The sequence below is a fragment of the Zingiber officinale genome, chromosome 4A, assembly GCF_018446385.1.
Source record: "Zingiber officinale cultivar Zhangliang chromosome 4A, Zo_v1.1, whole genome shotgun sequence".
Lineage (NCBI taxonomy): Eukaryota > Viridiplantae > Streptophyta > Magnoliopsida > Zingiberales > Zingiberaceae > Zingiber > Zingiber officinale.
Genome location: NC_055992.1, coordinates 2,700,997 through 2,728,796, shown reverse-complemented (window position 1 = coordinate 2,728,796; position 27,800 = coordinate 2,700,997). Strand labels below are relative to the sequence as shown.

At 38.6% G+C, this 27,800-nt stretch overlaps 2 protein-coding genes and 2 non-coding genes across 5 annotated transcripts; 2 read left to right on the top strand and 2 right to left on the bottom strand.

The window, feature by feature from the left end:
* The first annotated feature begins 12,227 nt into the window (after window positions 1-12,227).
* Window positions 12,228-18,461, top strand: LOC121969258 (TOM1-like protein 5). The gene is made up of 10 exons (XM_042519251.1): window positions 12,228-12,385; window positions 12,819-12,926; window positions 13,173-13,251; window positions 13,394-13,492; window positions 13,583-13,696; window positions 14,307-14,464; window positions 15,024-15,099; window positions 15,388-15,473; window positions 17,243-17,404; window positions 17,777-18,461. Exons 1-10 carry the CDS (start codon window positions 12,369-12,371, stop codon window positions 18,150-18,152), a joined length of 1,275 nt encoding a protein of 424 aa, XP_042375185.1. The 5' UTR covers window positions 12,228-12,368; the 3' UTR covers window positions 18,153-18,461.
* Window positions 18,462-18,981: 520 nt separating this feature from the next.
* TRNAS-AGA lies at window positions 18,982-19,063 on the bottom strand. Its single transcript has one exon. It is a non-coding gene; the product is annotated as a tRNA-Ser (tRNA).
* A 662-nt stretch (window positions 19,064-19,725) lies between these two features.
* On the bottom strand, window positions 19,726-19,807 carry TRNAS-AGA. The gene has a single exon. It is a non-coding gene; the product is annotated as a tRNA-Ser (tRNA).
* A 1,148-nt stretch (window positions 19,808-20,955) lies between these two features.
* Window positions 20,956-27,782, top strand: LOC121969257 (TVP38/TMEM64 family membrane protein slr0305-like). Of its 2 annotated transcripts, none has more exons than XM_042519249.1 (7): window positions 20,956-21,414; window positions 21,931-21,983; window positions 22,508-22,600; window positions 22,685-22,908; window positions 23,743-23,809; window positions 24,573-24,683; window positions 27,557-27,782. In XM_042519249.1, the coding sequence occupies exons 1-7, from the start codon at window positions 21,021-21,023 to the stop codon at window positions 27,578-27,580; spliced, it is 966 nt and encodes a 321-aa protein (XP_042375183.1). In that variant the 5' UTR covers window positions 20,956-21,020; the 3' UTR covers window positions 27,581-27,782. The 2 variants fall into 2 exon arrangements, with proteins under 2 accessions (XP_042375183.1, XP_042375184.1); XM_042519250.1 differs by lacking the exon at window positions 27,557-27,782 and adding an exon at window positions 25,763-25,991.
* Window positions 27,783-27,800: the final 18 nt, after the last annotated feature.

The following is a 27,800-nucleotide window of genomic DNA, read 5'->3' as shown; positions in this document are numbered from 1 at the left end:
AAGATGAGAGAAAAAAAAATGATAAGAGAGGATGAAGAGGGAGAAAGTGCGATGAGAGAAAATGAGTAAAAAGAGTATGATGGGAGAGAACATGATGCTAGAAGATGAGAGAGAAAATATGATGAGAGAGGATGAAGAGAGAGAAAGTGTAATGAGAGAAAATGAGTAAAGAGAGTGTGATGAGAGAAAGCATGATGATAGAAGATGAGAGAGAAAATATGATGAGAGAGGATGAAGAGAGAGAAAGTGTAATGAGAAAAAATGATGAGAGAGTGTGTGATGAGAGAGGTTGAGGAGAGAGAAAGTATAATAAGAGAGAAAGTGTGATGAGAAAAAATAGGAAAATGAATGCGATGAGAGAGATTGAGGAGAGAGAAGGTATGATGAAAAATAAAACATGATGAGAGAGAAAGTGTGTTGAGAAAAAAAGGGAGAGAGTGTAATGGTAGAAATTGAGGAGAGAGAAAATGTGATGAGATAGAAAGCATGATGAGAGAGAAAGTGTGATGAGAAGAAAGAGAAAAGAGAGTGATGCGATAGATTGATGAGAGAAAAAGTATGATGAGAGTGAAAGTGTGATGTAAAAAAAAAAGAGGAAAGAGAGTGTGATGGAATATATTAAGGAGAGAGAAAGTATGATGAGAAAAAAAATGTAATGAGAAAAAAAAATGTGATGAGAGAGATTAAGGAGAGAGAAAATTGATGATAAAATAAGGAGAAAGAAAATATGATGAGAGATAACAAGGATAGAGAAAGTGATATGAAAGAAAAATTAAATAAATATATTTTGATATTTGATATTAAGGGGAAAAATTTTAGTTCTGAGTCAAGGGTATTTTTGGAATAAGGGAATATTTTAATTGTTAAAAATAAAGTAATGACTCATTGAAGGAGGGAGACATGAGAATAAATCATTACTCAATTATAAGAATTCATTCCCTTATTTATATTTTTATTTTTATAATTAAAATATCAATAATGTCAATCAATAATTACTATTCTTATTTTCCTAAATTAAACATCCCTTCGATAGAGTCGAGTAAATTGCATTGAGAATTAGAAAATGCTGTCGAGAAAAGAGATTATTAATGAATGCCACAGAAAAAGGCTGCCTCGCCTTGTCCACTTTTGCCATCCTCGTCAATTCACCATGGAATTGATGGCACAACAAGTTCCAAGGAGAACCGGACAAAGCTCGCTCGCCTCATTGATCATTTACAAAAAAGAAAAAGCAAGAGGCTTTGGATGGACTCTACTGCAGACAATTCAGTAACTGGCTCCACTGGTTAATTATTATGAAAAACCTTTGCTAACATCGATCGATCAGATAAGAGAAGTTCCACTGGCTTGTGAAGGCAGGGCACGTAAATGGCCTCTCAAGCGTCATTCAGGTGCGTACAGAACTGATGGGGGAAGGCAGACATTTCAGATCTTTTCTGCAAGAGGAGAAAATTAAACTTTCCCTTAGAATGCAAAGCCATGCGGTGCCAATGCCATGCCTTACAAGATAAGGCACCCTCGTAATAATGAGTAACACGGCAATTCAGTTGTGGCCCAATAATATCTCTCACTCTTTCTTGCATGTATCTTTAGTCGTCCCCACATGAAGGAAGAAGAAGATGGGCTAGCTAGGAACTAAAGCAAGATATTTAAAAGACAAGAAGAAGTAAAATGAATTTTGTTTGTATTAGACTTCTTGTTGCTATAACACTGTCACAGCTTAACATTTCATCCATATTTATACATTTTTGGATGACATGAAAATCAACAAGACATTAACAACATTAAATGCTTTAACTAATAAGATTCATGAATCCATGAAGAGGTACAAATGAATCCATGAAGAGGTACTTGAAATGAAATTGGACTTTGCTTTTATAGAAATAGAAGTGACATTTGAAATCAATTTATAATTTGATTCTTGAATTTTGGTTTAATCCAACGATACCTCCCGTAAACCAAATATGCTTCTTACTTCTAGAGCTTCAAGATTCTTTGAGAATATAGATCCTCTAAGCGGCTTTGTAAAAATATCAGTAAGTTGTTCGTTGTTAGGATAATACTCTTTGTTAGGATAATACTCTAAGTTGATTTCAACTTCATTAACTAGTTCTCTTAGGAAATGAAATCGCGAGCGGATGTGTACGTTTTGTTCTTCCATGTAGTATTTGATCCTTTGATACATAAATTGTAGAACGGTTATCACAATATGATATTATTGGATTATTTTGCTTACATTTGAGACTTTCAAGAATTCCTCTGTTGAAGAAGCTGCTACGTATTCAGCTTCAGTAATTGAGAGTGCTACAATTTGTTGCTTCTTTAAACAACAAAAGATTGCTCCACTACCAAGATTGAAAATATAATCGGAAGTACTTTGAGAATCATCAATATTTCCTCCAAAATCACTGTCTGTATAGCCAAAAAGATTGATAGACATATGTGATTTATAAAAGATGTCATAATTAATAATTCCTTTAACATATTGAAGAATCCTTTTTGTCACTTCCCAATGATTTAAATAAGATTTTTCCATAAATCTACTAATCAAACTTACTATGTACATAATATCGGGTATAGTGGCAGTGAGATACATTAAGTTCCCAACTAGGCTTCGAAATATGGTTGGATTCACTATCTTTCCTTCACCATCCTTACTTAGCTTCAAACCCATGATGCATGGGGTTGACACTGGATTTGTATTTTTCATGTTGAACCTCTTAAAAATTTGAGTTGCATAGTATCCTTGCGAGATAAAAATTCTTTCTCCTGATTGTTGGACATTAATGTATAGAAAATGATGCAGCTCATCCAAATCTATCATTTTGAACTCACTCATCATAGAGTTCTTAAAATCTGTCAATATTTTTAGATTATTTCCAGTGAAAATAAGATCATCCATATAGAGACTCACAAGCATAGTATCACATTCAGAATTTTTCTTAATATAAAAAGTATGCTCAAAAAGACATCTTTCAAAATCATATTTGATAAAATAATAATTAAGTTAGTCATACATGGACAAGGTGATTGCTTCAACTCATATAATGTCTTTCTGAGCTTATATACTTTATCTTCTTCACCTTTTTTCACAAAACCTTGTGGTTGTTCAAGATAAATTTCATCTTGAAGAAAATCATTTAAGAAAGTCGATTTGACATCCATTTGTAATAATTTCTAACCATTTTGAACAGCAATTAAGTGCAATAATTAATCAAATTATATTAAGTCTAGAAACATGAGCAAATACCTCATTGAAATCTTCACCTTCTTTCTGTTTGTATCCCTTTGCAATCAATCTTGCTTTATATTTATTAATGAAGCCATTTGGATTGGTTTTAGTCTTAAAAATCTATTTCACAGCAATCGGAGATTTGTATAGTGGTAAAGTAGTGAGCTCTCATGTACCATTTTTCTCAATGGAGCTTTTTTCTTCATTCATAGCATGAACCAAATTCTTTTCTTTTGATGCTTCTTTATATGTGATTTGATCTTCTCCGGCAAAGAATGTAAAAATGACTTGATCTATCACATTTAGCTCTTCAGTCTCATCATAAATATCTCTCAAACTTCTTGTTCTTCTCTGCTATGGTGATGGAGACATGTCTCTTTCAGGAATATCAAGTTGCAGTTATTGGATCGTGAGCACGTGCCAAATCTGATAAAACATAAGAAGCTTTTTCGTCAAAGTGGGCGTCCCTGCCAATCACATTTTTTTATTTTGGGATTGTAAAGCTTGTAAGCTTTACTTCTTTCATTGTATTCAATAAAAATGCACTTATCAAACTTGTCATCAAGTTTTGTTCTTAAAGCATCAGGAATATGTGAATATACTAGACAACCAAACATTTTTAAATGAGTAGCATTTGATTTCTTTCCATACCATGTCTCATTTGGAGTAGAATTTTGTAACCTTTTTGTTGGCGATCTATTGATTAGGTAGACGACACAAGAAGTTGCCTTACCCCAAAATTTATCTAATAAATTTTTTCTTCTTCAGCATGCATCTAACCATGTTTATGATCGTCCTATTTTTTCTTTTCGCGATACAATTTTGTTGCAGTGTATACCGAGCTGTCAATTCATGTCCAATACCATGGATTTGATAAAATTCTTCAAATAAAGAAGATAGGAATTCATCTCCTCGGTCACTTCTCAGATTTTTTTATTTGATAATAAAAAAATTCCACTTGAGTATTTTTGAAGACTCTAAAGCAAGAGAGAGCTTCTTATTTTTCTTTAACAAAATATATCTAAGTTTTTCTAGTGTAATCATCAACAAATAATAAGTATAAGTTACCTCCAAAAGATAGTACACGCATGAGTCCACAAAGATATGTGTGGATAAGTTTTAATGGTGAATGTGATTCCCACTTAGATTTAGATGGGAATGTCTCTCGATGTTAATTGTTTTCCAAGCTGACATTTTTCATAGACTTCACTTATCTCATCAATTTTAGAAAATCCTTGAACAATATTTTTTTTCCTAACTGCTTTAAGCTCTGAAAATTCAGGTGTCCAAATCTAGCATGCCACAACTTGAAAATTTCTTCATTAGCAGTAAGATAACAAGGAACATTTATAATATCAAGTTTAAGAGAAAATAAATTATTTGAACTCAAACTGATCTTTGCCACATACTGATTTTCCTTCTTCATGGTGCAATACTTATCAGCAAAATGAATATCAAAACTTTTTTCTCAATAAATGACCAATACTAATTAGATTACTCTATAAACCCAGAATATAAAATACCTCAGGCATTTTGTCAATTTTGTCGGACTTTATTTTGAAAGAGATTTTCTCCTACTTCTTGATATCGGGCTCCACCTCCACCGTTCGGGGTCGAGCTATCGCCACTGGTCTCGGACCAGAGTATCACCACCGGTCTCGGACTAACTATCACCACTGATCTCGGACCAGAGTATCGTCACTAGTCTTGGACCGGACTATCTCCACTGGTCTTGGACCAAAGTATCGTCACTGGTCTCGGACCGGAGTATCGTCACCGGTCTCGGACCTGAGTATCGCCAACAACCACTCGATTGGGCTTTAGACTCTCGTCCAGTTCGAGTTATAAGTGAGTCTGCTCTCGCGACCAACGACCTCCCGATCGGCGTTCCAGTCTCTCGCCCTAGTGCGAGTTATAAGCGAGCATACTCTTGCGACCAACGACCTCCCGGTCAGCGTTCCAAACTCTTGTCCCAGTGCAAGTTATAAACGATCATGCTATCACGACCAACGACCTTTTGGTCCGCATTCTAGACTCTCATCATAGTGCGACTTATAAGCGAGCCTGCTCTCGCGACCAATGACCTCCCGGTCGGCATTCCAAACTCTCGCTCTAGTGCGAGTTATAAGCGAGCCTACTCTCGCGTCCAATGACCTCCCGGTCGGTGTTCCAGACTCTTGCCCGAGTGCGAGTTATAAGCGAGCAAGCTCTCAAGACTAACGACCTCCAGGTCGGTGTTCCAGACTCTCGCCCTAATGTGAGTTATAAGCGAGCATGCTCTCACGACCAATGACCTCTCTGTCGAGCTCCAGACTCTGGCCTCGGTGCAAGCTATAAGAGAGCATGCTCTCGCAACCAACAACCTTCCGGTCGACGTTCCAGACTCTTGCCCCAATGCGAGTTATAAGTGAGCCTGCTCTTGCGATCAACAACCTCCCGGTTGACATTCTAGACTCTCGTCTCAGTGCAAGTTATAAGCAAGCATGCTCTCACGACCAACGATCTCTCAGTCAACGTTCTAGACTCTCGCCCCAGTGCGAGTTATAAGCAAGCATGCTCTCGCGACCAACAACCTCCCGGTTGGCGTTCCAGACTCTCGCTCAGTGCAAGTTATAACTAAGCTTGTTCTCGCGACCAACGACCTCCCGGTTGACGTTCCAAACTCTCGTCCTAGTGTGAGTTATAAGCAAGTATGCTCTCACGACCAAAAACCTCCTAGTCGACGTTCCAGACTCTCGCCCCAGTGCGAGTTATAAGCGAGCATGCTCTCACGACTAATGACATCCCGGTCGGCGTTCCAGACTCTTGCCCAGTGCGAGTTATAAGCGAGCCTGCTTTCGCGACCAACGACCTCCCGCTTGGCATTCCAGACTCTCGCCTCAATACGAGTTATAAGTGAGCTTGCCCTTACGACCAACAACCTCCCGGTAGGCTTTCTAAACTCTCACCCCAGTGCGAGTTATAAGCGTGCGCTGTCCAAGTGCACATCTACTAGCCGATCAGGTACTCTTCTCAGTTGTCGCTCGGTCGGCACTCTTCGCTCACTCGCTGCTCTTCTCGGCACTTGCCGCTCAGTCAGCACATGTCCCACTCGCTGCTAGGCTCGCGGGCTTCGTGCCCACTTGGCTCATAGGCTTCGTACCCACTCGGATCTCCAGGTTTGCCCCCTCTTGCATTCGCCTTCGATGGGCTTCACACTTGCTCGGTGCATCGACGTTGTGCTTTTCAATCTCTCAGGATCCGCTCCTCCTCGGTTCACAAGCTCTACGCCTGCTCGGCTCACGAGCTCTGCGCCTACTTGGCTCACGAGCTTTACGCCTACTCGGCTGACAAGCTCTGCGCCTACTCGGCTCAAGGGTTCTGCTCCTATTCACCTTCGATCTCATGGGCTCCACACCCGCTCCGTTCACAGGATTTGCTCCCCCTCAGGTCACAGGTTCCGCTCTTATTCGCCATCGACCTCTGGGTTCTGTTCAGCATTGTCTCTGTTGCTTGGTTAGCACTTTCTCGATTGTGCACTCGGTTCTGCTTACCCATCCTCTTTCTACCCACTCGACATTATCTCGGTCGCTCATTCAGCATTCTTTCGGTCACTCGGTCGGCATCTTCATAGCCGCTCGATTAATATTGTCTGACCGTTCGCTCGGCCGCTCACTGCTACCACTCTGCCGCTTGTCTAGCATTCTCTCGGACGCTTGATCAACATTCTCTCATAGCCGATCGATCGACATTCTTTCAAGCGCCCAGTCTGCATTCTCTTAGCCGATCGATCAGTATCGCCCAACATCCGTTCAACCACTCGCTTGTATCGCTTGACATTCTTACGTCCACCCGCTCGAGATTCTCTCGATTACCTGGTAGGCACTTTCTCGACCGCGCACTCGGAATCGCTTGTCCGTCGTTTTTCCACCCGCTCAGCGTTCTCCTGATTGCTTGGTCGACATTTTTTGACAGCCTGGTCACATTTTTCGATCGTCAGGTTGTAGTTTACTATCACTCGATCGACATTTTCTCAGTCATGCACTCGACATCGCTCGCCCGTCGTCTTTCCACCTGCTCGACACTACTCAGTCTTTCGATTTGTTCCGTTTATATACACGCTCGGCATTCTTCCGTTCGCTTGGCATATGTTGGGTATCATTCGGTCGTTCGATCTAATTCTCTTGATCGGTCTTCTAGACTCTCGCCTGAGAACGAGTTATAAGCGAGCAGGGCTCACGTGGCCAACGACCTCTCGATCGGGCACAATGACTAGTTGGCCGAGTTCTTTCCTTGATCAGGTGCTGGTCTCATTTGTTGCTCTATTTGACATTCGTCGACTGGTCGACATTCCTCTCATTCATCGCTCATGCCTCACTCGCCGCTCCGCCCGACACTCGCCACTCACATCTCACTCGTCTCTCTGCCCCACATTCGCCACCCGATCGACACCTGTTTTTACTTCTTGCTTTGTATTTGCCTAATTGCTTGATCGCTCTGCTTAGCATCGCATGACCATCTTCTTGATATCAGTCAGTCTCCCTCGGTATTCGACCGATCGTTTACTTAGCATCCGCTTGGCATTGCTTTTTGTCGCTCGGTCTACACATGTTTTTCTCGTCATTCTGCCAAACGCTCGTCGTTCGTTGTTATTCGTTTGATGATTATACGATAGGCCCAATGATCTAACTCTACATTCAAGAGCGCTTCCGTTTTACGTTAAGCTTGGTCTAGTCAGTCAAACTTACACCTCCTTCGACTAAACTTGAAGGGAGACTTGTAATGTGGATATGTCTTAAAGGTAGAGTAGGAATTCGGAGGGGGAGGAGGGGTAATTTTGTCATTACACTATTTAGGGATTTAATTGGGAGAAGGAAACACTGTTGAAAGGAGGCTGCTTCGTTGGACTTCTCCACCGCCACCATAAACAAGGGAGAGGGAGCTTCTTCTTGGCCTCTCGTCACCGCCAGTGAGCGATGCTCGCCAGCGATGATCGCCTCCGAGCCGCCTCCTTCCTTCTCTACGACAGCAACACCGGAATACCGCCGACACTGCCTCTCACGGCTGCTTCCTTCTTCGAGCTGACACCACTAGGGCTGCCAATACAGCCGCATTACCCCCTTCCTCCTTGACACACACATCGCTTCCTGATGTCGTCGATGCAAACAACACTCTCCTTCTTCATGCCAACATCGTCGTCTCTGCCCACCTCCGAGGTCTGTTGCCCCTGTCCTTCATCTCCTCCGCTGCCTCTTACACGCTGCGCAACCCCCTTCACGAGGACGTCGGGTGCCACTCCCCTTCTCTTCCTCCTGAGGCTACTAGCTTAGACACCAACTATGTCGGACTCGCATTGCCACTGCCGCTTCACGTTGGGGGGACGCCGCCTCCGCTTGAGCCCACCAACCAACACCACCTCGGCCCCTCCTCTTCTCTCTCTTGGTTTCACTCTCTCGCTAGACGATGTTGCCGATGCAAGGACCTCACGCGCCTCCGATGAACGCCGCCAAGCAGGTGACGCTACCTCCCGACGCCGATATCGCCTTTGTTGCCTCACCTCGCGCTAGCAACCGCCTCCACTACCAGACAAGCATTCGGACGTCGACGTAGGGCATCAGCGCTACCTCCGTCGCCCCACGACGCACGTCGGTTCTCCCTCATGCACGCCGTTGCTCTTGGCATCACCTTCCTCCCCATTTTTCAGTGTCACCGCGGGGGCCTACAGTCACCATGCGCCGCAACCTCCCTTGCCAGTAGCCTCCATGTGTCGGCAATTCATGTGTCGGCAGTCCACGCATTGACATCATCCCAGTTCTGACTCTGTGTCACTATTGTGTTTTGACCCCTGTGTCGATCTAGTTTGTGTGGCGTATCCCGTCCTTCGTGCCGTTATTACTTCCGACCTATGTGCTGTTATTGTATTTTGGCTTGCTTGTTGTTGTCACAGCGCAACCTACATGCCACTATCATCTCTCGACCTGTGTGTCGATGTCATATCCCGATATGTATGCCATCTTCCGGATGTAGGCTGCGCTCGACTAGGTACAGTCAGATCCAGCTCTTTCTCCTACTCAGAGTCATCTACTCTTTTGGGTCACGACAACTTGAGCAGCGTCTCGATCAACTCATCGATCCACAAGAGAGCGCCCCTGGGCCAGGGTACGTTACCGTACTCATTCTCCATTTATTTTATTATTCTAGTATTAACCTATTCCTTATACATTCGTTGGATCTGCCTCGAGCATCGGGGCACCAGAGATCGGGACAATCCGGTCACTGGCTATAGGTAGTGTTGATCAGGGGACTTCTGACGACTTGGTCAACATTGAAGTTAGCTTAGCATACCCCTTCCTCCGGACCATAGCAATTCGGTCAACATTTCATCCACCTCACCCCGTGGTCTATCTGACTCAGTTTCTGGACATGATCATCCCGGCTTATGACAATAATGATATTCAATATAATATTTTGTACCTTTGCAATTTCCACATCCTCTTCCTCTTTGGAAATTGTAAGAAAATTATTTCTCCTCTTTTTGAGACTCTTCATTCCTTTTTTCTTATGACTGTTGGTAAGAAAATCTTCCACCTCTTCTTTGATTTTGACCTCCTCCACGTACACAATAAGAGCCACGACCTCTCATGGATGTGACCTGGGATTTTAAAGCTTGATTTAAAGAAGAAATCAGAGGACTTCATTGAAGAATTCTAACCTTATGAGCTTCCAATATTCATTGTAAACTTTCCGAGGATATTAGTGAAAGATCTTATGGTTCTTCAATAGCGACTACCATATGATCAAATTTGCTTGATAGGCTTCGCAAGATTTTCTCCACCACCCTTTGGGTCTCCATGATTTCTCCATTTGATGTCATTGATTCACAATAGACCTGGTTCGTGTGAAGTACTCTGAAACTTTTTCATTATCTTTCATATCTAATTTTTCAAAATATGCTAGTAGAGACTGTAAGTGTATCATTTTCTCTTGGTCTTGGCCATAATAGGTCGTTTGTAGAATCTCTCATGCTCTTTGAGCACTCGATGCTTTTGAAATCCTTACATAAACTAAAATTTCAAGGGCTTGATAAATTTGAAAAGAGCTTTTCTATCCTTTTGTTTCTTGCTCTTCAAAATATTTCTTTGTGGTTCGGTTAATTGATCTTCTTCCTCCAGTACTCCTTCTTCAATAACACACCATAAGTCTTGTGATTCAAAACATAACCTCATGAGAGTACTCCAATAATCAAAATTTTCACCATTGAATTAAGGTTCAAGAGAAATGAGATTATTAGCTGATCCTATCCGGAAACTGAGTCAGACGGACTGCCGGATGAGGTGGCTGAAATGTTGACTGTGAGATGCAGTGTCGACGCTAATCTGGTGTCGCTGGCAAAGGGAAGAAGGAGGCGGCTCGGAGGCGGTCGTCGCTCGTTGGCGATGACGAGAGACCAAGAAGAAGCTCCCTCTCCCCTGTTTGTGGTGGCGGCAGAGAAGTCCAACGAAGCAGCCTCCTTTCAACAGTGCTTCCTTCCCCCAATTAAAGCATTTAGTGTAATGATGAAATTGCCCCTCCTCCCCCTCCTAATTTCTACTCTGTCCTTAAGACATATCCACACCATTGGCCATAGTTCTGATACCATATTGAACGAAGAAGAAGGGCTAGGAACTAAAGCAAGAGATTTAAGGAAAAAGAAGAAGATTATGAAGCAAAATGGTTTTCTTTGTATGAGACTTCTTATTGCTACAACACACTTACATACGTAACACTTCATCCATATTTATAGATTTTTGGATGATGCTTGAGATGAAGTTGAACTTTATTTTTTTTAGAAGTAGAAGAGACCATTAAAATTAATTTGTAATTTGATTCTTGAATTTTGGTTTAACCCAACATCACATAACATCCCCACAGGATATCCAATTGATTAAAGAGTGACAATCTTATTACAATGGGATAAGTACATACTCTGGGAAAGGACTGTAAAAGACGCATGAAATAAGCATAATAATTTTTTACTACAATAAATAAGCCTTTGACATCTCACAAGATACCCTAAAGGGTGACAAGTTATTATAATGAGATAAATGATCAATTTTTGATAGACGGATGTCCTCAAAGTGAGTATTGGACATCTTTAGTAGGCTTTTATCAGAAAGATGGGCTTTTATTTATGCTACCATAATAAAAGCCCGTCTCTCTAGAAAACCCCCCAGGAAAGAGGCCCAATACAAAAGCCCAAACCAATAGCAATTGATCAAGCCAATCGCTTGACTTTTTATTCCCACCGTCAACTGCATTGTTCAAACGGACGATCGAAAAGTCAAAGCCGTACTTAATTTAAAGCTTGAACACTTTGCACAGTGAAAGCAGAATGAATTACAAGGACCATCAATAACTTTCGAGTGCAGTGTACTCCTACGTAACCAGTTATATATCATTTCGAGACGCTACCTACGCCTTCATTTAATTCACAGAGAATCGTCAGCTGTCCATGTGCCAACACTGAACCTCGTCATTCAATAAAATGAAAAGCGATTATTTGGAAATTTATATTTCAAAAAAAAATATTAACGAATGAGAAAATTTTGAAGTGATTTTGCTCATTTTAAAAAGATTTGCTACGTTTTTCTAAAAGTAGGTAGACTTTTGTACCTACTTTTGCGGAGGCAGTCCGTCCTTCCCTTATCGGATTTTGATCAACAGGACACGACTCTTAAAGCTGTTACAGTGGCCCACGAGTCGGCGACAGCCAACTGGGTCGGGCCCGGGCAGCCGCCGATCCCATGTGCGCTCCACCACTTGTGTCGCTCCCGGAACATGGTCCAGGGAATGTGCCCTCTCTCGTTCTCTGTGTCTCCCTTTTCCCACGTCGGCAGGCAGATCGCCCCCCGCTCCATCGAACGGTCGCGATCGATTCTTCTCGCGGCCAGGGAGGAGAGAGAGAGGTGCTACTGTTGCGCCGGGCCTTCGGCCCCACCGGTGTCACCCCTGTCTCATAGCTGTCGTCGCCTTCTTCGCCCTCTTCTCTCTTTCCCTCCCTCCCTCCCTCCGTCTCTCAGTTCACTCTCTCTGGTTCTCTTCCGGTCTGTGATTCACACAGCCAGCGATCGGTAACCAGTAAGGGGCGAGGCTTGGATCGAGCAGCAATAGCGGCGAAATGCGGGGGTTATTGCGGTTTTATTTTCCGACCTTCACCCTAATTCCCGCTTGAATTGGTTGTCGTTTGTGAGGGTTTTTTTTTTTGCGTGTCTGAAATCTTCTTCGCATACCTTGTTCTTGTTGCCGTGTTGTGCCTTGCCTTGGCTCTCCCCTAAGACACCTTCGTTTTCCTGTTTTCCCGTTGTTTAGGTGTTTGAGAAAAAAGAAAGAAAGAAGAAGATATCTTCTTATGACGGATCGAGTTGCGTTCGTTCCTTGTGATGTTCAATTTTATTTAAACGGGACTGATAGATTTGTTATCATATTTTTAATCTTTGTGTTTTAACTGACCTTTGGTGCTCAATTTCACGTCTTTATCTTTTCCTAAATTTCAACTTATTCAGGAGTACGTATCTTATTTTAGAAAATATTTGGTATTTACTTCCACTTATCATTTGATTGCTTGCAGGACATCAATGGTTGCCGATATGGTAAATTTGGCAACAAGTGAGAAGTTAAAAGAGATGGATTGGGCCAAGAATATTGAGATTTGTGAACTTATTACACACGATCCAGAGTACCATATTTACTTATGTTATTGTGCTTGTCATTTATAACTCTCCAATTGCCTTTCTAGAACTATCTATATTACGTGCTTGAAGTCGGTTCTCACTGTCATAACTATACTAATATGAAGTTGTAAAAGCTATTTGTTTTTCATGTAGTTTTTCCATTTTGTGGATATGTTTCCTCTGTCCATTATGCTTTTAATCTCAAAGCGCCATTCTCTTGTAGTTATGACGACAATTGGTTGCTTTTACAGGCAATTGAAATATGTCATCAAGTCAATAAAAAAACGGTTAAAGAATAAAAATGTTAATACACAATATTTCTCTGTTATGGTAAGTTCCCTTTTATATTCTTTTTTGAAAGTTGATTTCTTTCAAATATTACTTCATCTAAACTATAAAAATCGACAATTGATTTGCTTTCTTCTCTTCCACAAGATGGATTATATGTCTATTTTACTTGATTGCTATGCAGTTGCTGGAAATGGTAATGAATAACTGCAGAGAGCAAGTTCATAAACAAGTGATTGATAATGAACTTCTGCCAATTCTAGTAAAGATTGTGAAGAAAAAGGTTATTTCTCAATTTTATCTTCTAGCAAATGCTGATAATATATTTTGTCATTTTAAACAAACAAATAACTATTGACTAATTTGGTTCCAGAAGGACTTGCCTGTTCGAGAAAGAATATTTCTTCTTCTTGATGCAACTCAAACAGCCCTTGGTGGAGCCTCTGGAAAATACCCACAGTACTATGCTGCATACTATGATCTGGTGGTAAGTAATGAAAGCTCGAACTTTATCCATTTGCAAGTGATTCACATCTAGAAATCCTAACTCTTTTACCTAGTGATTTTTTCAAAGATGCTAGTGTGATTTTGTGCTTTTGTCCAAATCAGTTCTATATTTTTTCATTCTGTGATAGACATTCTTTCTCAGTGAGATGTCGAATTTGAATGAAGGTTCAAATTTTAGTGGTCTGCTGCTAATTATACTTGGGAAGCAAAATAGTAAGAAAAGCTGCTGTTGGAGGAGGAGGTGGATGGATTTATCTTGATCTAGCTCATCTTCACTCTTATCAGTCTTGTCCTTCACTTTTTACATGATTTAACTCATGTATGAGCTAAAAACAAAATTTACTACAACTATTTATTTAATTACATTTTCCAACCTCACAATAGATGAAATAAGACAAAGTTCCACAAAATGTGTTTTACAGGACCAGACAGCAGAACTGGCTATAGTTGGATATTTTTGTCCCTTTTTATGTCTCATTACTTTTTTTTTTATCTTATGTGCCTACTTATTTTGATTAATTCATCTATCTTGTTCAGTATGATTGTTTAGATGAAGCATTACTGAAATTTAGTTTTTCTTACTCAACAAGTCTTCTGGAGTACAATTTTCCCACCAACCTCATGTTACTATATCTCAAGAACCTTTTCCAGAAAAGGAAGCAGAAAATATTCATTCTCAAGAACCACAATTTCAGAAGCACAGAAATATCGACAACCAGCTAGCCACTCAGTCCATACCTGACTCTAGGTACAGTGAGCTGGTAATTTTGCTTTGGATAATTTGGCTTATTGTGTCATTTTTAGTTGGAGGCAGAAACCATTTTTTTTGTGTGCGTGAGTTAATGTGAATGTCTGGAAATTTGTTTTAAGCTTTATTCCATCAATTTTAGAAGTTTCCACACGATGCTACCTCAATGTTTATATAGAGCCGCATCTATTCTACTACACTGGCACCTCATGTGCTGGATCCAATGTATTGCTTGTGTGATATTCTTTAAAGGTAGAAAGCTGCAAATGACAAATGGAAATCTTAAGTTTGAGCACAAATAACTGAGATGTTCGTGGTGGGGAAGCATGTAGTTTAAATATAGTTTGAAATGATGATGCATCAACTTTTTCACAGCATGAAGATTACACTTTTTTTTTCTGTCAAGCACTTCATACTATATTTGAGTTTGAAAATGTTCACCCTATATGAGGGCACTGTTTTTCTTGGAATATCAGTTGCCATTGTTCTTATTCTTCCAACAAAGGCTTATAATATTAAACTCATTCTTATTTATTCTTTTCCTTGCTTGTTTTCTCAGCACAATACATAAAGCTTCTAGCGTCTTGGAAGTCCTACGTGATGTGTTGAATGCTCTAGATCCCAAGCTTCCACAGGTATCATTTATATTAACTTGCTTTCCTTGTGCATCTCTTATATAATGTATGATTTTCTTAATTAAACATGTAAAGTGATTTAAGTTGGCATATTACTATGAAATCACTGGTATTCAAGAAGTTTGACATTTCAATCATGACTTAACCACTAAATTAAGATTTAAGAAATTAGTAGTCTAGATTACAATGAGTGACATCATCATTCTTGCTCCATAGGAAATGAGGGAAGATTTTGCATTCCCGAATTTAAAATGAATGTTCACATAAAAACTTATACTGTATGTGCAGGGCGTGTCTGATGAATTTGTATTGGATCTGGTGGAACAATGCTCATTTCAGAAACAGCGAATCATGCAGCTAGTGATGACCTCACGGTAAGATTCCCATCCTTTTTATCTATTTGTATTAATGTTTTCCTTTTTTCTTCTTCTTTGGGCATGGCTATTCTGTTTTCTTTTCTTTTTCTGCACAGTGTGTGACAAATAGTTTCGAAACTTTTTTATGAAATGCAAAACACAGTGAAACAATATGATTCCCTCTTTTGATTGCTTCTCTTATTCTAATTTGTTTAGATATTTCTTATTCCTTTGTGAACAATATTTCATGTTGGATAGCTAGTTTTAGAGATTTTACCATAGTTGGGAAGACAAAGGGTATTTCCTTTATTGCTAAAACTAGGGAAAGAATATAGTGAGAACGATAAAGCAATTAAAATACGATTAAATTTTAATTTTAGAAGTGCTCTACTTATAATTTAGTTTTGGATGTTGAAAATTATGGTAAGTTTAGGAATCATAAATGTGTTTGTAATGCTAAATCAAGTATAGAAGCTTTATGCTGTGATTCCTATGATGGAAGAGGCACTATTGACTGCTGTTTCATTGGGGCGAGAACAACATGCCAGGGAATTATTACCACAACACATGCATGCATTACTTCTGCTCACATTGTGGGGAAGCAATATTGTGCCAGATTTATTTCCGGTCAAAATCTGCATCAAAGAACATTTTTAAAAAATCTAAACATAAATTTTTATTATGTTTTTAAACAATTAATTTTGAAAATGTAAACTTTCCTCCCTCTTTGTTTCCTTTAAAGGAATCACAAATAGGGAACACCTTATCTTATTCTTGACTGCCAAACTTTTTGCCTTCTTGTTTTCTTCCTGTCCTTATTTCCCTTCCCTATAGAAAATTGACCCTTGAAGTAAATGAAAGTAGGTAAAGGAAGATATAGGATCAATTTATAAGTTGCTTAAGCTAAGAATTGAGATGTCTAATTATTGGATCAACTATTTTAATATCTGCTTATAAGAATAAAGGTGGCCTACAACATTAATGCTGGAAGGATTACGTAGTTGAGTTGTCCTATAAAACTTTTACAAAATGTGATCAAGAGAAGAACAAGCGATGAAACAAAAATTTATAAAATCAATTAAGTTTTGTGTTTTGGATCTAAAATAGATTTTATTTAATTAATAACACAATGGAGCAATATGGATTAAAGAAGAAAGATATGACTAAGATTTTTGCTAACTTAGGAATAAAGGCCCTAAATGGTTACTACAGTGAGTTTGAGAGAATAAAGGAATACCTACTAATTATATTAATACATAGAAGACATAGAAAATTATATAATTCGTAGTGCTAAGGCTACTAAGTTTCTCATTGGCATAAGTTATTTGCATATGAAAGGGAATAATTAACTTGGATGGATAGGAAATCCTTTGCATTTATGTGATTTAGATATCTTGAATTTATTGAACAAAAAAAAGGTGTGAGTGAAGATATATTAGGAGGAAAACTAGGTGGAGAGTTATGCAACGAGATTCAAGCTAAAGAGATAGTTGAATTTCTCAACCAAGTGGAGACTTATGTATCTTGAATTATTGCCATCATTACTAATTTGTTCTCCTACATCAAAGATTTAACTGAATACATGGTTAATACAAGGGTTAAACCAACAGTCATTTTATCATCTGACATATATTTCCTTTTGTAATAATAAAATGAATGCCTTTTTTACAATCTGATGAGCCCAGGTAATAATTTATAGTGCTTGTCATAGAGCTCTAGAGTTTCCTCTGCAAAAGAAATTACATGTTGCTACCTCAAATATAAGCTGGTGTTTTTGATACCTTCAGGGATGAAAATTTGGTTACTCAGGCCATTGAGTTGAATGAGCAGTTACATCAGGTATTAAGTCACCATGATAGACTTCTCTCAGTTAATGCTACAGCAAGTCCAACTTGGGATGTCAATGGGGAAGGGGAGGAGGAAGAGGATGCAGAAAGCCTGTGGCGAAGGTAATATTAATTAGCTTCATATTTTCTTTGTTCCATATGCTGAAAAGATTCAGAAGGCAAAGTGGGTCATTTGAGAAGTCTGTTGTTGAATTGTCCGTCCCAATTTGAGTTGGGCCATTTGACAGGTCCGTCCCCAATTCGGATTCTTTGGTAATTCGTCGAATTGCCTGGACACCAAATAACTCCCAAGTTTTTATAGATGGTCTTCCAGTATGTTAGAGCTTAATTGGTCAAATCATCTTAGTCAATATTAGTTAACAGTTAACACATACAGTTTATATATTGTCCTGACAATCTTGAACCAAGATGGTCTTCTTGTTTTCCTCGTGCTTCACATATTTGTTCAGTTATATTATTTTCCTGAAACTACAGAATAACAAAAGGAAAAGCTTGCGCCGAGGATAGTTCAGATGACTCAGTACACGTTTTCAGATCTATTCCCAAGGAAAAGATGAGCCGACCAATCATCAGACCACTATGCATTGAATCATCTGATCCTGATGTTAAACCGTGCCCGCCAAGCAGCCATTCAATTGATTTAGGAACCAAACATCATTCAACTACCAATTTACCACCACCTCCATCTCAACACAAAGAGAGGGAGAGCTTCTTCAACGACCAAACCATGGACAGCTCAGGTCTGGCAGCTCATGTCAGGGATCTATCCTTGCGCAACCATGATGGTAATAGTTCTGGAAGTTGCAGCACTGATTCTAGTGAAAGGGATGTATATGTTTTTCGTGACTGACAACAATTAGAAGACTAACTATAAGCGCCCGCGCCCGCCCCTGATTCAATGCTTATGGCAAATTGTTTCCCCCCTCTTGCATGCTGACCATTACATTCATTGTAGTTTATCTTCTCTTGTTTGGGGAGGTGAGTGTTGTATATAATATGGCAGGAAGAACAATGGTTATTTTATCAGGTTACCATGTAATTCTGTGCATTGTTTTTGTGTGTTAACTGAACCCGGGCCTTGATGTCCAAATAGAATGTTGCGAACATGTTTCTTTGTGATTGACTAATTTTGATGTGACAGTTGATGCCTATTAATTAATTTTGCTGTTTGTGATTTGGTGGGAGAATGAAACAAGTGTACTATGGATATTCCAAGTGCGTGTTGTTTGTGTCATCCTTCATGTAGTGTATTTAATAATGATTCTATTTATTAATTCTATTCTTTCCCCAACAAAACACTTCGACCAAGCTTGAATTCTCCTTGCAAGTTGCAAGACTAAAAGTGGGCATTTTTAAATCGATCAAAATTACGAATACCTTTTTCACTATTTGAAATGGATTATCCAACTAATAAATCGGATCAATATTGGATTGTGGTTTTTTTCCTTTACAAATGTTGACATGAGGTGGATGAATATTTCCACCATTTCATAAAAATGAATTTAATTATAAAAAGTTGCATATGTGAATCGGGATTACTCGCGATACGTTATATCCTATTTGTGCTGAAATGTATAAAATAATGCTAAGCTAACACACATACAAAAGAAACTCTTTAAAGAATATCAATAAATTGAAAAAAAAAAGAAAAGTTAAAATCGTGTCGATTATTACCTAAACGTGGTCGGCAGGATTCGAACCTGCGCGGGCAGAGCCCACGTGATTTCTAGTCATGCCCGATAACCACTCCGGCACGACCACTTATTGTTTGTATTGCAGCCCCATTTACATTTATATTAAATTTATACTCTCTTATCTAGCAACTTCTTCAGAAAGGATTAACACGAGCAAAAACTCCCGCTGATATTTTTTTTAAATAATAATATTATATATTTAGAAGCCATCGCTGTACTTTAATAATATTAAATTAAATTTTTAATATAAAAATGATATTATAATATAATTGAGTCGGGACGGGATTCTCGTCGAGAGAAAAAAAATTTCCCGATCCCTTTCCCGAGAGTGATTGGGACGGGAAAAATCTTGAACCTTTGTGTCGGAAAAATATCGGATCGAAATATTTTCGGGTCGAAAATGGGATGAAATTCAGGAAGGATCAGGATTTTCAGGATTTTTTTACAACAATTAATAAATTAAAACAATATTGGATTGTGGTTTTTTTCCTTTACAAAAAAAAAGGTAGATCCGTTATTTTAGCGGTCCCCTTAGGGCCCCACGGATATGGAGGGAGATTCATGCAGGTACATAGGCCATTACGCCAGAAATATTATGCGTCCACCGTCTGCGCTACGTCCTGGGGGCAAATGTTGACATGCGGTGGATGAATATTTCCACCATTTTATAAAAATGAATTTTATTATAAAAAGTTGCATATGTGAATCGGGATTACTGGTTTTGAAAAACGTGGTCGGCAGGATTCGAACCTGCGCGGGCAGAGCCCACGTGATTTCTAGTCATGCCCGATAACCACTCCGGCACGACCACTTATTGCATATTTTGCAGCCCCATTTTTATTTATATTAATTTTATACTCTCTTATCTCATCAATCAGTATCAACTTCTTGAGAAAGGATTACACGAGCAAAAACTCAAATAATAATATTATATATTTAGAAGCCCTCGCTGTACTTTTCATCATATATTTATAAAACCTACGACTTAATCTATTCACTTAACCATTTTTCTAAGGAAATATTATTACTTGAAATATTAAGTATTGAATTTCACCCCTAATTAAGACACCTCAACCATGCTAGCGACCACTGATATCAACATCTGACCCACATCAACCAACTTATCAGTAAATAGCTAATACAAAGGCATGCAGTCAGGCAAACATCTCCTTTCCCTATTACTCAAGACACACATATACTTAGGCTGCGTTTGGTAGGGGTGATAAAATTAGGATTATATTTTTAAAAAGTTGTTAATATGCCGTTTGGTAGGATTGATTAGGGATAGGATTAGGATTGACTAAGAGTGAGATTCACAATCCCTAGGCATGAGGAGTGATTAATAATCCTACCCCTAATCCTATCCTAATAACTGAATTTTAATCCTATCACCCCTACCAAATGCAGTCTTATGGTTCAGTGAAACATCATCTACATTTAAAGAAAAAAAAGATAGGTCAATTATCTTAGCGGTCCTCCTAGTAATAATCTCACGAATATGAAGGAAGATCCATACAGATACATAGATTATAAACGTATGATAATATAAATCTCAGGACACGACGGACCATGGACCCAACAAAGAATTAAACACAATCCTTGTCAGCTTCGTTTCACTTGACAAAACAGATCCAGAAGTTCCTTCTAGTTTGTTCCCCTTTCTTTTTCCGGCTATATATATTTCTCCTGGAAAATCCTGATCATCTCCCAATTCTTAGGAGAAAGAATATTATTAATTCAAGATCCGCATCTTCGAGAGAGTGTTTTTCTTTTTCTTATTTTTTCTTTTTCAAAACTTATTTTCACCACAATAAGAAAATTAAAGTTATTTTCTTCAATTGGAGGACTTGACACGTGGAGAAATCTCGTTCTCCAGTTCAAGGACCATCTCTTATCTGCCAAATAAATAAATAAATAAATATATAAAAATAAAAAGAGGATAAAAGGAGGACTGAAGAATATTGAAGCCGGCACATCCGTCGTCGCTTCGTCTCCGCTCCATGGCAGTCCTCAGCATCTAAACAATGCAATCGACGAGGACTTGCCTCTCCTCGCCCCTCCTCGCATCTCCCTTTCCTTCCGCCTCCTCCTTCTCCTTTTCCTTCTCCACCGTCAGTAGGCGGCGCATCACTATCTTCCGTCCGCTCTCCTCCCTCAGGGAGTCCAAGAAGGCCACTCTTCGTAAGGCCACCAACGTCCCCCGGAATATAAGGTTCGAAGACCGAAAGGGAAGGGGCGATGGAGGCCGCAAGGAGGAGGAGGACGACGAGGGGGAGCTCGGCGGGGATTCCGCTCTGAAGGGGACGATCCTTGCGGGGATTCTTTTGGTAGGGGTCGTCGGAGGGTTCGGGACTGTTGGGTACGTGTACAGGGAGCAGATTAATGCTTTTTTGACTCAGTTCTCCGGTTTCATTGACGGTGAGGTCCTTTGCCCTTTGGAAAAATTGGATTTTGTTTGTTTGTTGGATTTGGGGGGGATCGGTTGGTCCATGTGGTTCTGTGAAATTTGAGTTTTTTTATTTCTTGTTAATTTTCCTGTCTCAATCGAGTTCACCGGACATTGAAAAGTTGAAATGTTGAAATTTATTACGCAATGCTATGTTTTGTATAGAATCCTCCTCTTCCTATCTCCAAAAGGCAATTCATTGTGCGCAGCTGTCATGGAGCTTGCAACTCTTGTCTCTTTCAGTGTCAAGATATATTTAGAGAATTATCCAACAAAACAACATTATCATTGTTTTTTAGGACCTTGTCGCGACTTATATAATCAGATATATGGTCATAACTACTAACTTGAGAATACGAAAATGAATGCTGATTTTACATTTTTTTTTTCTTTGATTTTTGTTGCATTATTTGTTACTTCTAGTGAATTAACTGTTCAAAATTTGTTTTTTTGTAGTGTTTGAAGCTAACTACTCGTTTATGCTTTAGGTTATGGGCCCGCTGGATACGCTTTATTTGTGCTTGTTTATTCTGGACTCGAGGTAAGAATTAATGCTGGTTAGTTCTTGCAAAACATTACTACTAATGGACAATAGAAACCCCTATATTGGATTTGCATTGACTGTAACAATCTCATGACATTCCATGTCTATCAACATCATTGGAAGTGTTGGACTAGTTTGAAAATTATAAAAATAAAACTACCATTTAAAAACGAAACTGTTGCTACCTTTAATATAAGTTAAACTAATTAGACACTTATTTGATTGTCTCCCTGTTTCACCATTATGTCAATTTAGAACTGTTAGAAAATTTAGGAGCAGAGAGCAGAATTTGATCCTTTGTTATTTTCCCTTTTTAACTCTTGTTTTTTTTTGTGAGGATGAGCCTTGATAAGCTAATTAGGTTGTGATTATGCAACATACGTGATTGTGGGACCAAATTATATGCAAGACTTTACTTGTAGGTGTAAAGATGCATATGTTATGTTGCTAACATTTACCTACATCAATCTCACTTAAATTTTGACATCTTATGCTCACAACTCTGGATGTTTTTATTGTAGATTTTGGCAATTCCAGCAATTCCCTTAACCATGTCAGCAGGACTTCTGTTTGGTAGTGTGACTGGAACCATCATTGTATCGATTAGTGGGACGGTAAGTTGTTTGCGTCAACCTTTTGGTTCAAGCTAACTTCTGACATTAGCTGCAAGTTCTTACTTCAATTGTTTGATTTTCTAGATTGCTGCTTCGGTAGCTTTTCTTATTGCTAGGTATTTTGCAAGGGAACGGATTCTCAAATTGGTTGAGGGAAATAAGAAATTTTTGGCAATTGATAAGGCAATTGGAGAAAATGGCTTTAGAGTTGTTACACTCCTTCGATTGAGTCCTTTGCTCCCATTTTCTTTGGGAAACTATCTATATGGCTTGACATCAGTGAATTTTGTGCCTTATGTTCTAGGAAGGTTAGTTGTGTTATTTTGCATCCTTTTGTAATGTACACTTGCATTTTCTGCCTTTTGCTATGTTTTTCTTTTACTCTGGATGCAGTTTCATGATAATTGTTCTTAATGAGTGACAATTGATGGCATATTTAATATGGTGGAAAAGACCATCAAAAATGAATATGGAAAGCATTTGGAAAGAATGGTCCAATAATTGTTATTTCTTATTTTACTGGTGATTTTTCACTTGTTAGACAGTTGTTATCCTAGAGCCCACATGATATAGTTCAAAGTAGCAGATTAATGTGGCTGCTTGTCTTTGTCCTAGAGCTCTGCATTGGTCATTCTACTTGAGAGGCTTCTGTTGATTTCATAACTTGTTATTTTCTAATTCTTTACTGAATTATTGAATAGTTTGATGTATAGCTACTAGATTGAAACTCCATCTCTATTCACTTAGATGCTTCTTTGTATATTTGTTCATATTTTCTTTGTTAAATTGTATTTATCAGCAGGGGGTACCTATTGAAGAATTAGTTACAAGTTTAGATTTGCCCCATGCATGATTACATTTATTATTAGTCTATTATGCAAAATCTGGCTAACTAGGCAAAAAAAATCATCATAATTAAGCTTGTTGATTGGGATATGTTTAAATAAACTTCAATGTTCTGAATGTTTCTCAATATCAGTTAGAGACTACCAGTGGTAGACCACTGCTTTTTTTAAAAGGTATTTGCATTGTCTTCTGCTCTATTCTGGGAGACCGTATTCTGGCATTACCTTCGTAGCAAATATGTGAACTCTCTGAAGCTTATGTTTTTAGCTTTTAATGATTAACTTTCTGGTTTGCAGCTGGTTGGGAATGCTTCCAGGGACATGGGCTTATGTTAGTGCAGGTGCATTTGGGCGAGCTGTAATTGTGAGTTTCTCTGAGTTATGAAGTTTTGCAGCTAGAACTTCTTTGATGTGCATGTTTCATATGATCATATATTTTTGCATACTATGCTTTTCTTTGTTCATCATTTTTCCCCCTACTGTATGCTTGCTTCTCCAAGTTTTTTCATAGGGTATCCCTTCTAAGCAATGCTGTAACCTCTAGCCATGACATGTTGAAAGTTGAATTGCACAAAGAATTTTTTCTAGAAACACAATAGAGCATTGTGATCTTGGCGGCGATATGATTGCAAGTCAAGATTGCCACCTTAACATTACCTTTCTCTTCTCTTTCTGGATGATTATAGTCGCATGAGGTACTGAGGAATTAGGAGTCTATCTCCAGGACTCATAAATAAAGACACAAGCATTAACATCCATTAATAAAGAAGCTAGCTTGGTTACTTCATAGCTATAGTGATACCTTACCTGGAAAGTGCGAATGGTTTGCATATGGAACAGGAGGGCCTAGTTTTGCTGAGGAACTTGGAAGTACGCAAACCTTGAGACAACCTCTTTCTTGGCTATATTCACTTCAATTAAAATAAGAATACTTGGTCAAGGGCTCTTATTTATGGTGCAAAGTTTCATAACAATTACATTTAGCCATATCCATCGTCACCGCCTTGAAATTTTACTTTCTTGGCATTTTTTACTTCAGGATAAATACTGTTGATTTCTGCGTGGACTTTGTCATCATTATAATACGCTTTCAAAGAACTTAGCTTAATTATTTCTTGTTATTACAGCAAGAGGAGTCAGATGTGGGGTTACCAGGAGGGAATGGTCAGTTACTGACTCTTGGCTTAGGGCTGCTATTCACAGCCATTGCTGCAGCTTATGTTACTCGTCTTGCAAAGGTAACAACCGTCTACTGCATACCTTATTATTTATTACTTAATCTTTTGATAACTTCAAGCAATCTTTTCGAGGTATGCGCATTACTTGGTTCTTTTCTTTGCTTCTAATTTTCGAAGATAGTAGGCTCTAAGTGTGATTGAACATGCATTTATATTTGGAGTTGCATTCCTCCTGCAAATATGCAAATTAAAGGATTGGAAGAAAATAACTAAAGTGAAAATATAGCACTTCCACTCCCTTCAGGATTTGAAGTTATGTTTGCATTGTTCTATCACCTAGTATGAACCCATTTGAAAATTGCATCAAAATCATTTATGTTTAAATGTAGATGCATTCCAATAGCAAGATTAACAGAAAAACACAAAATACAACAAAACGAAATCTTCTAAACAAAAGATCACTTGTTTTTTTTTTTTCAAAAATGATAAAAGGATTGACAGGTTCCCCCAATTATGTATAAAAAAGAATGGTAAATGGATAGTGATACAACAAGACAACTCAGTGAAAATCCAGCTCAACTCTAACACTAAAGAGGGAAGGATTATAATTGATAAAATCCAAACATTGACTGTCCTGTAGGAATCATAGGAAGCAACCAAGAGCATAAAGCCTGGTGGTGAAGACATTTTACGTAGCAACTCCTACTGAGTGTGGTTTAGCCCCCAGATGTTCTTCCTTACAGCTTTTCAAACTATGAATACTTAATCCTGACCAAAAATATTTGAAATTCATTAATGTTGAAAAGATAGAGCCCACCTCTTCACGCCGGGCATTAATTGAAAAGGTCCTCCAGCTCAAACAGTGGCAGGAGAGCATTTCCACCCAATCGGCGTAGGCCAAGACACTGAAAGAACATGTGAGCTGCAGTCTCCTTATCATAGCTATTGCTATAGTCAAGCTTATCTCACAAATTCCACCAACATCTTCTACACAACTGGTTCCTAGTGTTAATCTTGTTTTGGATCATCAATCAAGTGAAAATTTGGGCTGTATTTGACACATGGTTTGTGAGTAGGTTCGATGAATGAAAATGTGAAGTCGAGTGAATAAAGAAGTGGCCTTTTGTGACCATTTGCAGAGTGATAGTTAACAGCTTCAACGCACTGGAGAGATCAATAGGATAGCAATATGAAAGTTCCAGCAAGATATTGGTGAAAGAGATTCTGAATATTGATGGCCCCAGGTTGCAATATGACAGAGATTGAGAAAGTGTCAATACAAAGGTGGGCTTGTTGTGCCAGTGGCTATGCCAAAAGGAGACCATGTGGCTACATCAGGAGACTATGCTTCTTGGACACGGATTACTGATTGTTAAGAGCAGAGGAGCTTCTAGCCCAAACTTTCGTATTTTATATGATCTATTAACATTTTTTTTTTCGACTAACAAATACTCCTAAAATTTACTTTGAGATCAGTATCGACTCTTCGCGTTTGGTTTACGGGTTTGGGAATGAGGGAATGGATTCATTCCCAAACTTTGTGTTTGATTGATGGGAATGAAATTAAAATTTTGGAATGAAATCCCAAAACTTGGGTATTGATGAAACTCACATCTTCCCTTGGATTTTGATAGGAATGGAAATGAAAATTAAGTTTTGGATAAACATACTCTTAGGGGGTGTATGGTTGGTGGGTTTGGGAATGAAGGAATTGAATGATAATAAAAGATAGTGTTTGAATTGTGGGTTTGGGAATGATAATTTGGAAATGATTTTCAAATTTATGAGAATCAACCAAACTCATATAACTAGGTGGGTTTCATTCTCATTCTCATTCCACCTTCCTATCAAACTCATACTCATAGTCATTCTCATCATATAACCAAACGTCACCCTAATATTTTTGTTCAATTTTTCTTTCATTTTAATTTCTCTCTCCTTATTCTCTCTCATCATACTTTTTCTTTCCTCATTCTTTTATCATACTTCCTCTCAACATATTTTCTCTCTCCTCATTCTCTCTCATCACACATTCTCTATCATTTTCTCCCTGTATTCTCTCCCATCACACACACTCTCTCTCCTTATTTTCTCTCTCTTCATTATCTTCCATCACACTTTCTCTTTCATTACACTTTTTCTTCCATTACACATTTTCTCCTCATTTTTTTCATCACACTTTCTCTCTCCTCAATCTCTCCTACCATACTCTCTTTCCTCATTTTCTCGCATCAGGCTTTCCCTCTCTTCATTCTCTCCCATCACACTCTCTCTCCTCATTTTCTCTCATCACACTTTTCCTCTCTTCATTTTTCTCATCACGCTTTTTCTCTCAGCATATTTTCTCTCTCATCATAGTTTCTCTCTCCTCAATCTCTACTCATTTTTTCTCACCACTTTCACTGTTTTCATTTTTTTCCCATCATATTTTCTCTCTCCTCATATTTTCTCTCCTCAATCTTTACTCATTTTTTCTCACCACACTTTCACTCTTTTCATTTTTTTTCCATCATACTTTTTCTCTCATCACACTTTCTCTTTCATCATTCTCTCTCATCATATTTTTCTCACATTCAACTTTCTCTTCCATCTAATTTTTTCTCTTATTTTCCTCTAAAGGTTAAAAAGAAAATTTAGGTTCATTCCGATTGAAAATATTACACTAACCAAACATTATTTTTAAGAATGATACCCAAGCTCATATCATTTCTATTTCATAATACTATGATACTCATTCTTATTTCGATTTTTAAGAGTAAATCAAACGTCACCTTATTAGTTAGATCGTTCCTGTGCATCTTGATGCTGATACAATAGAAATACCTCGGACGAACTATGCCAACTATATTCGTTTTTGAGACGTTTATTCTTCATTTCCTCTTTGTCCTTTGGATGATAGGAAATTGAATTTTTTTTTCCATCGTTTGTTGCAGGATGCAGTAAAAGATATCGAATAGGATGGCTATTTGTGGGGCACAAATTTCTAGTCAATGGTAGGCCCCAAGATTGATTGCTTTGCATGTTTTAGCGCATTTATATGCATGTATCTCTCAGCTGCATGTTATACGATGTAATATATATTTTTTTCCAATGCGAAGGATCCAATTGTAAGAAGATGACTTTGTATGCATCCTCAATTGCAAGTTCTCCATTCATGAAGGTCTTTGTTATGGTCTC

What these genes read in the sequence shown, in the direction of transcription:
- LOC121969257 (XM_042519249.1), top strand. Translation starts at nt 21,021, where the DNA reads ATGCAATCGACGAGGACTTGCCTCTCCTCGCCCCTCCTCGCATCTCCC. An exon ending in TTGTATCGATTAGTGGGACG is followed by an intron (nt 22,601 to 22,684) that starts GTAAGTTGTTTG and finishes TTGATTTTCTAG; the next exon opens with ATTGCTGCTTCGGTAGCTTT. An exon ending in CATTTGGGCGAGCTGTAATT is followed by an intron (nt 23,810 to 24,572) that starts GTGAGTTTCTCT and finishes TTGTTATTACAG; the next exon opens with CAAGAGGAGTCAGATGTGGG.
- LOC121969258 (XM_042519251.1), top strand. An exon ending in CTGCATACTATGATCTGGTG is followed by an intron (nt 13,697 to 14,306) that starts GTAAGTAATGAA and finishes TTACTCAACAAG; the next exon opens with TCTTCTGGAGTACAATTTTC. An exon ending in GCAGAAAGCCTGTGGCGAAG is followed by an intron (nt 17,405 to 17,776) that starts GTAATATTAATT and finishes CTGAAACTACAG; the next exon opens with AATAACAAAAGGAAAAGCTT.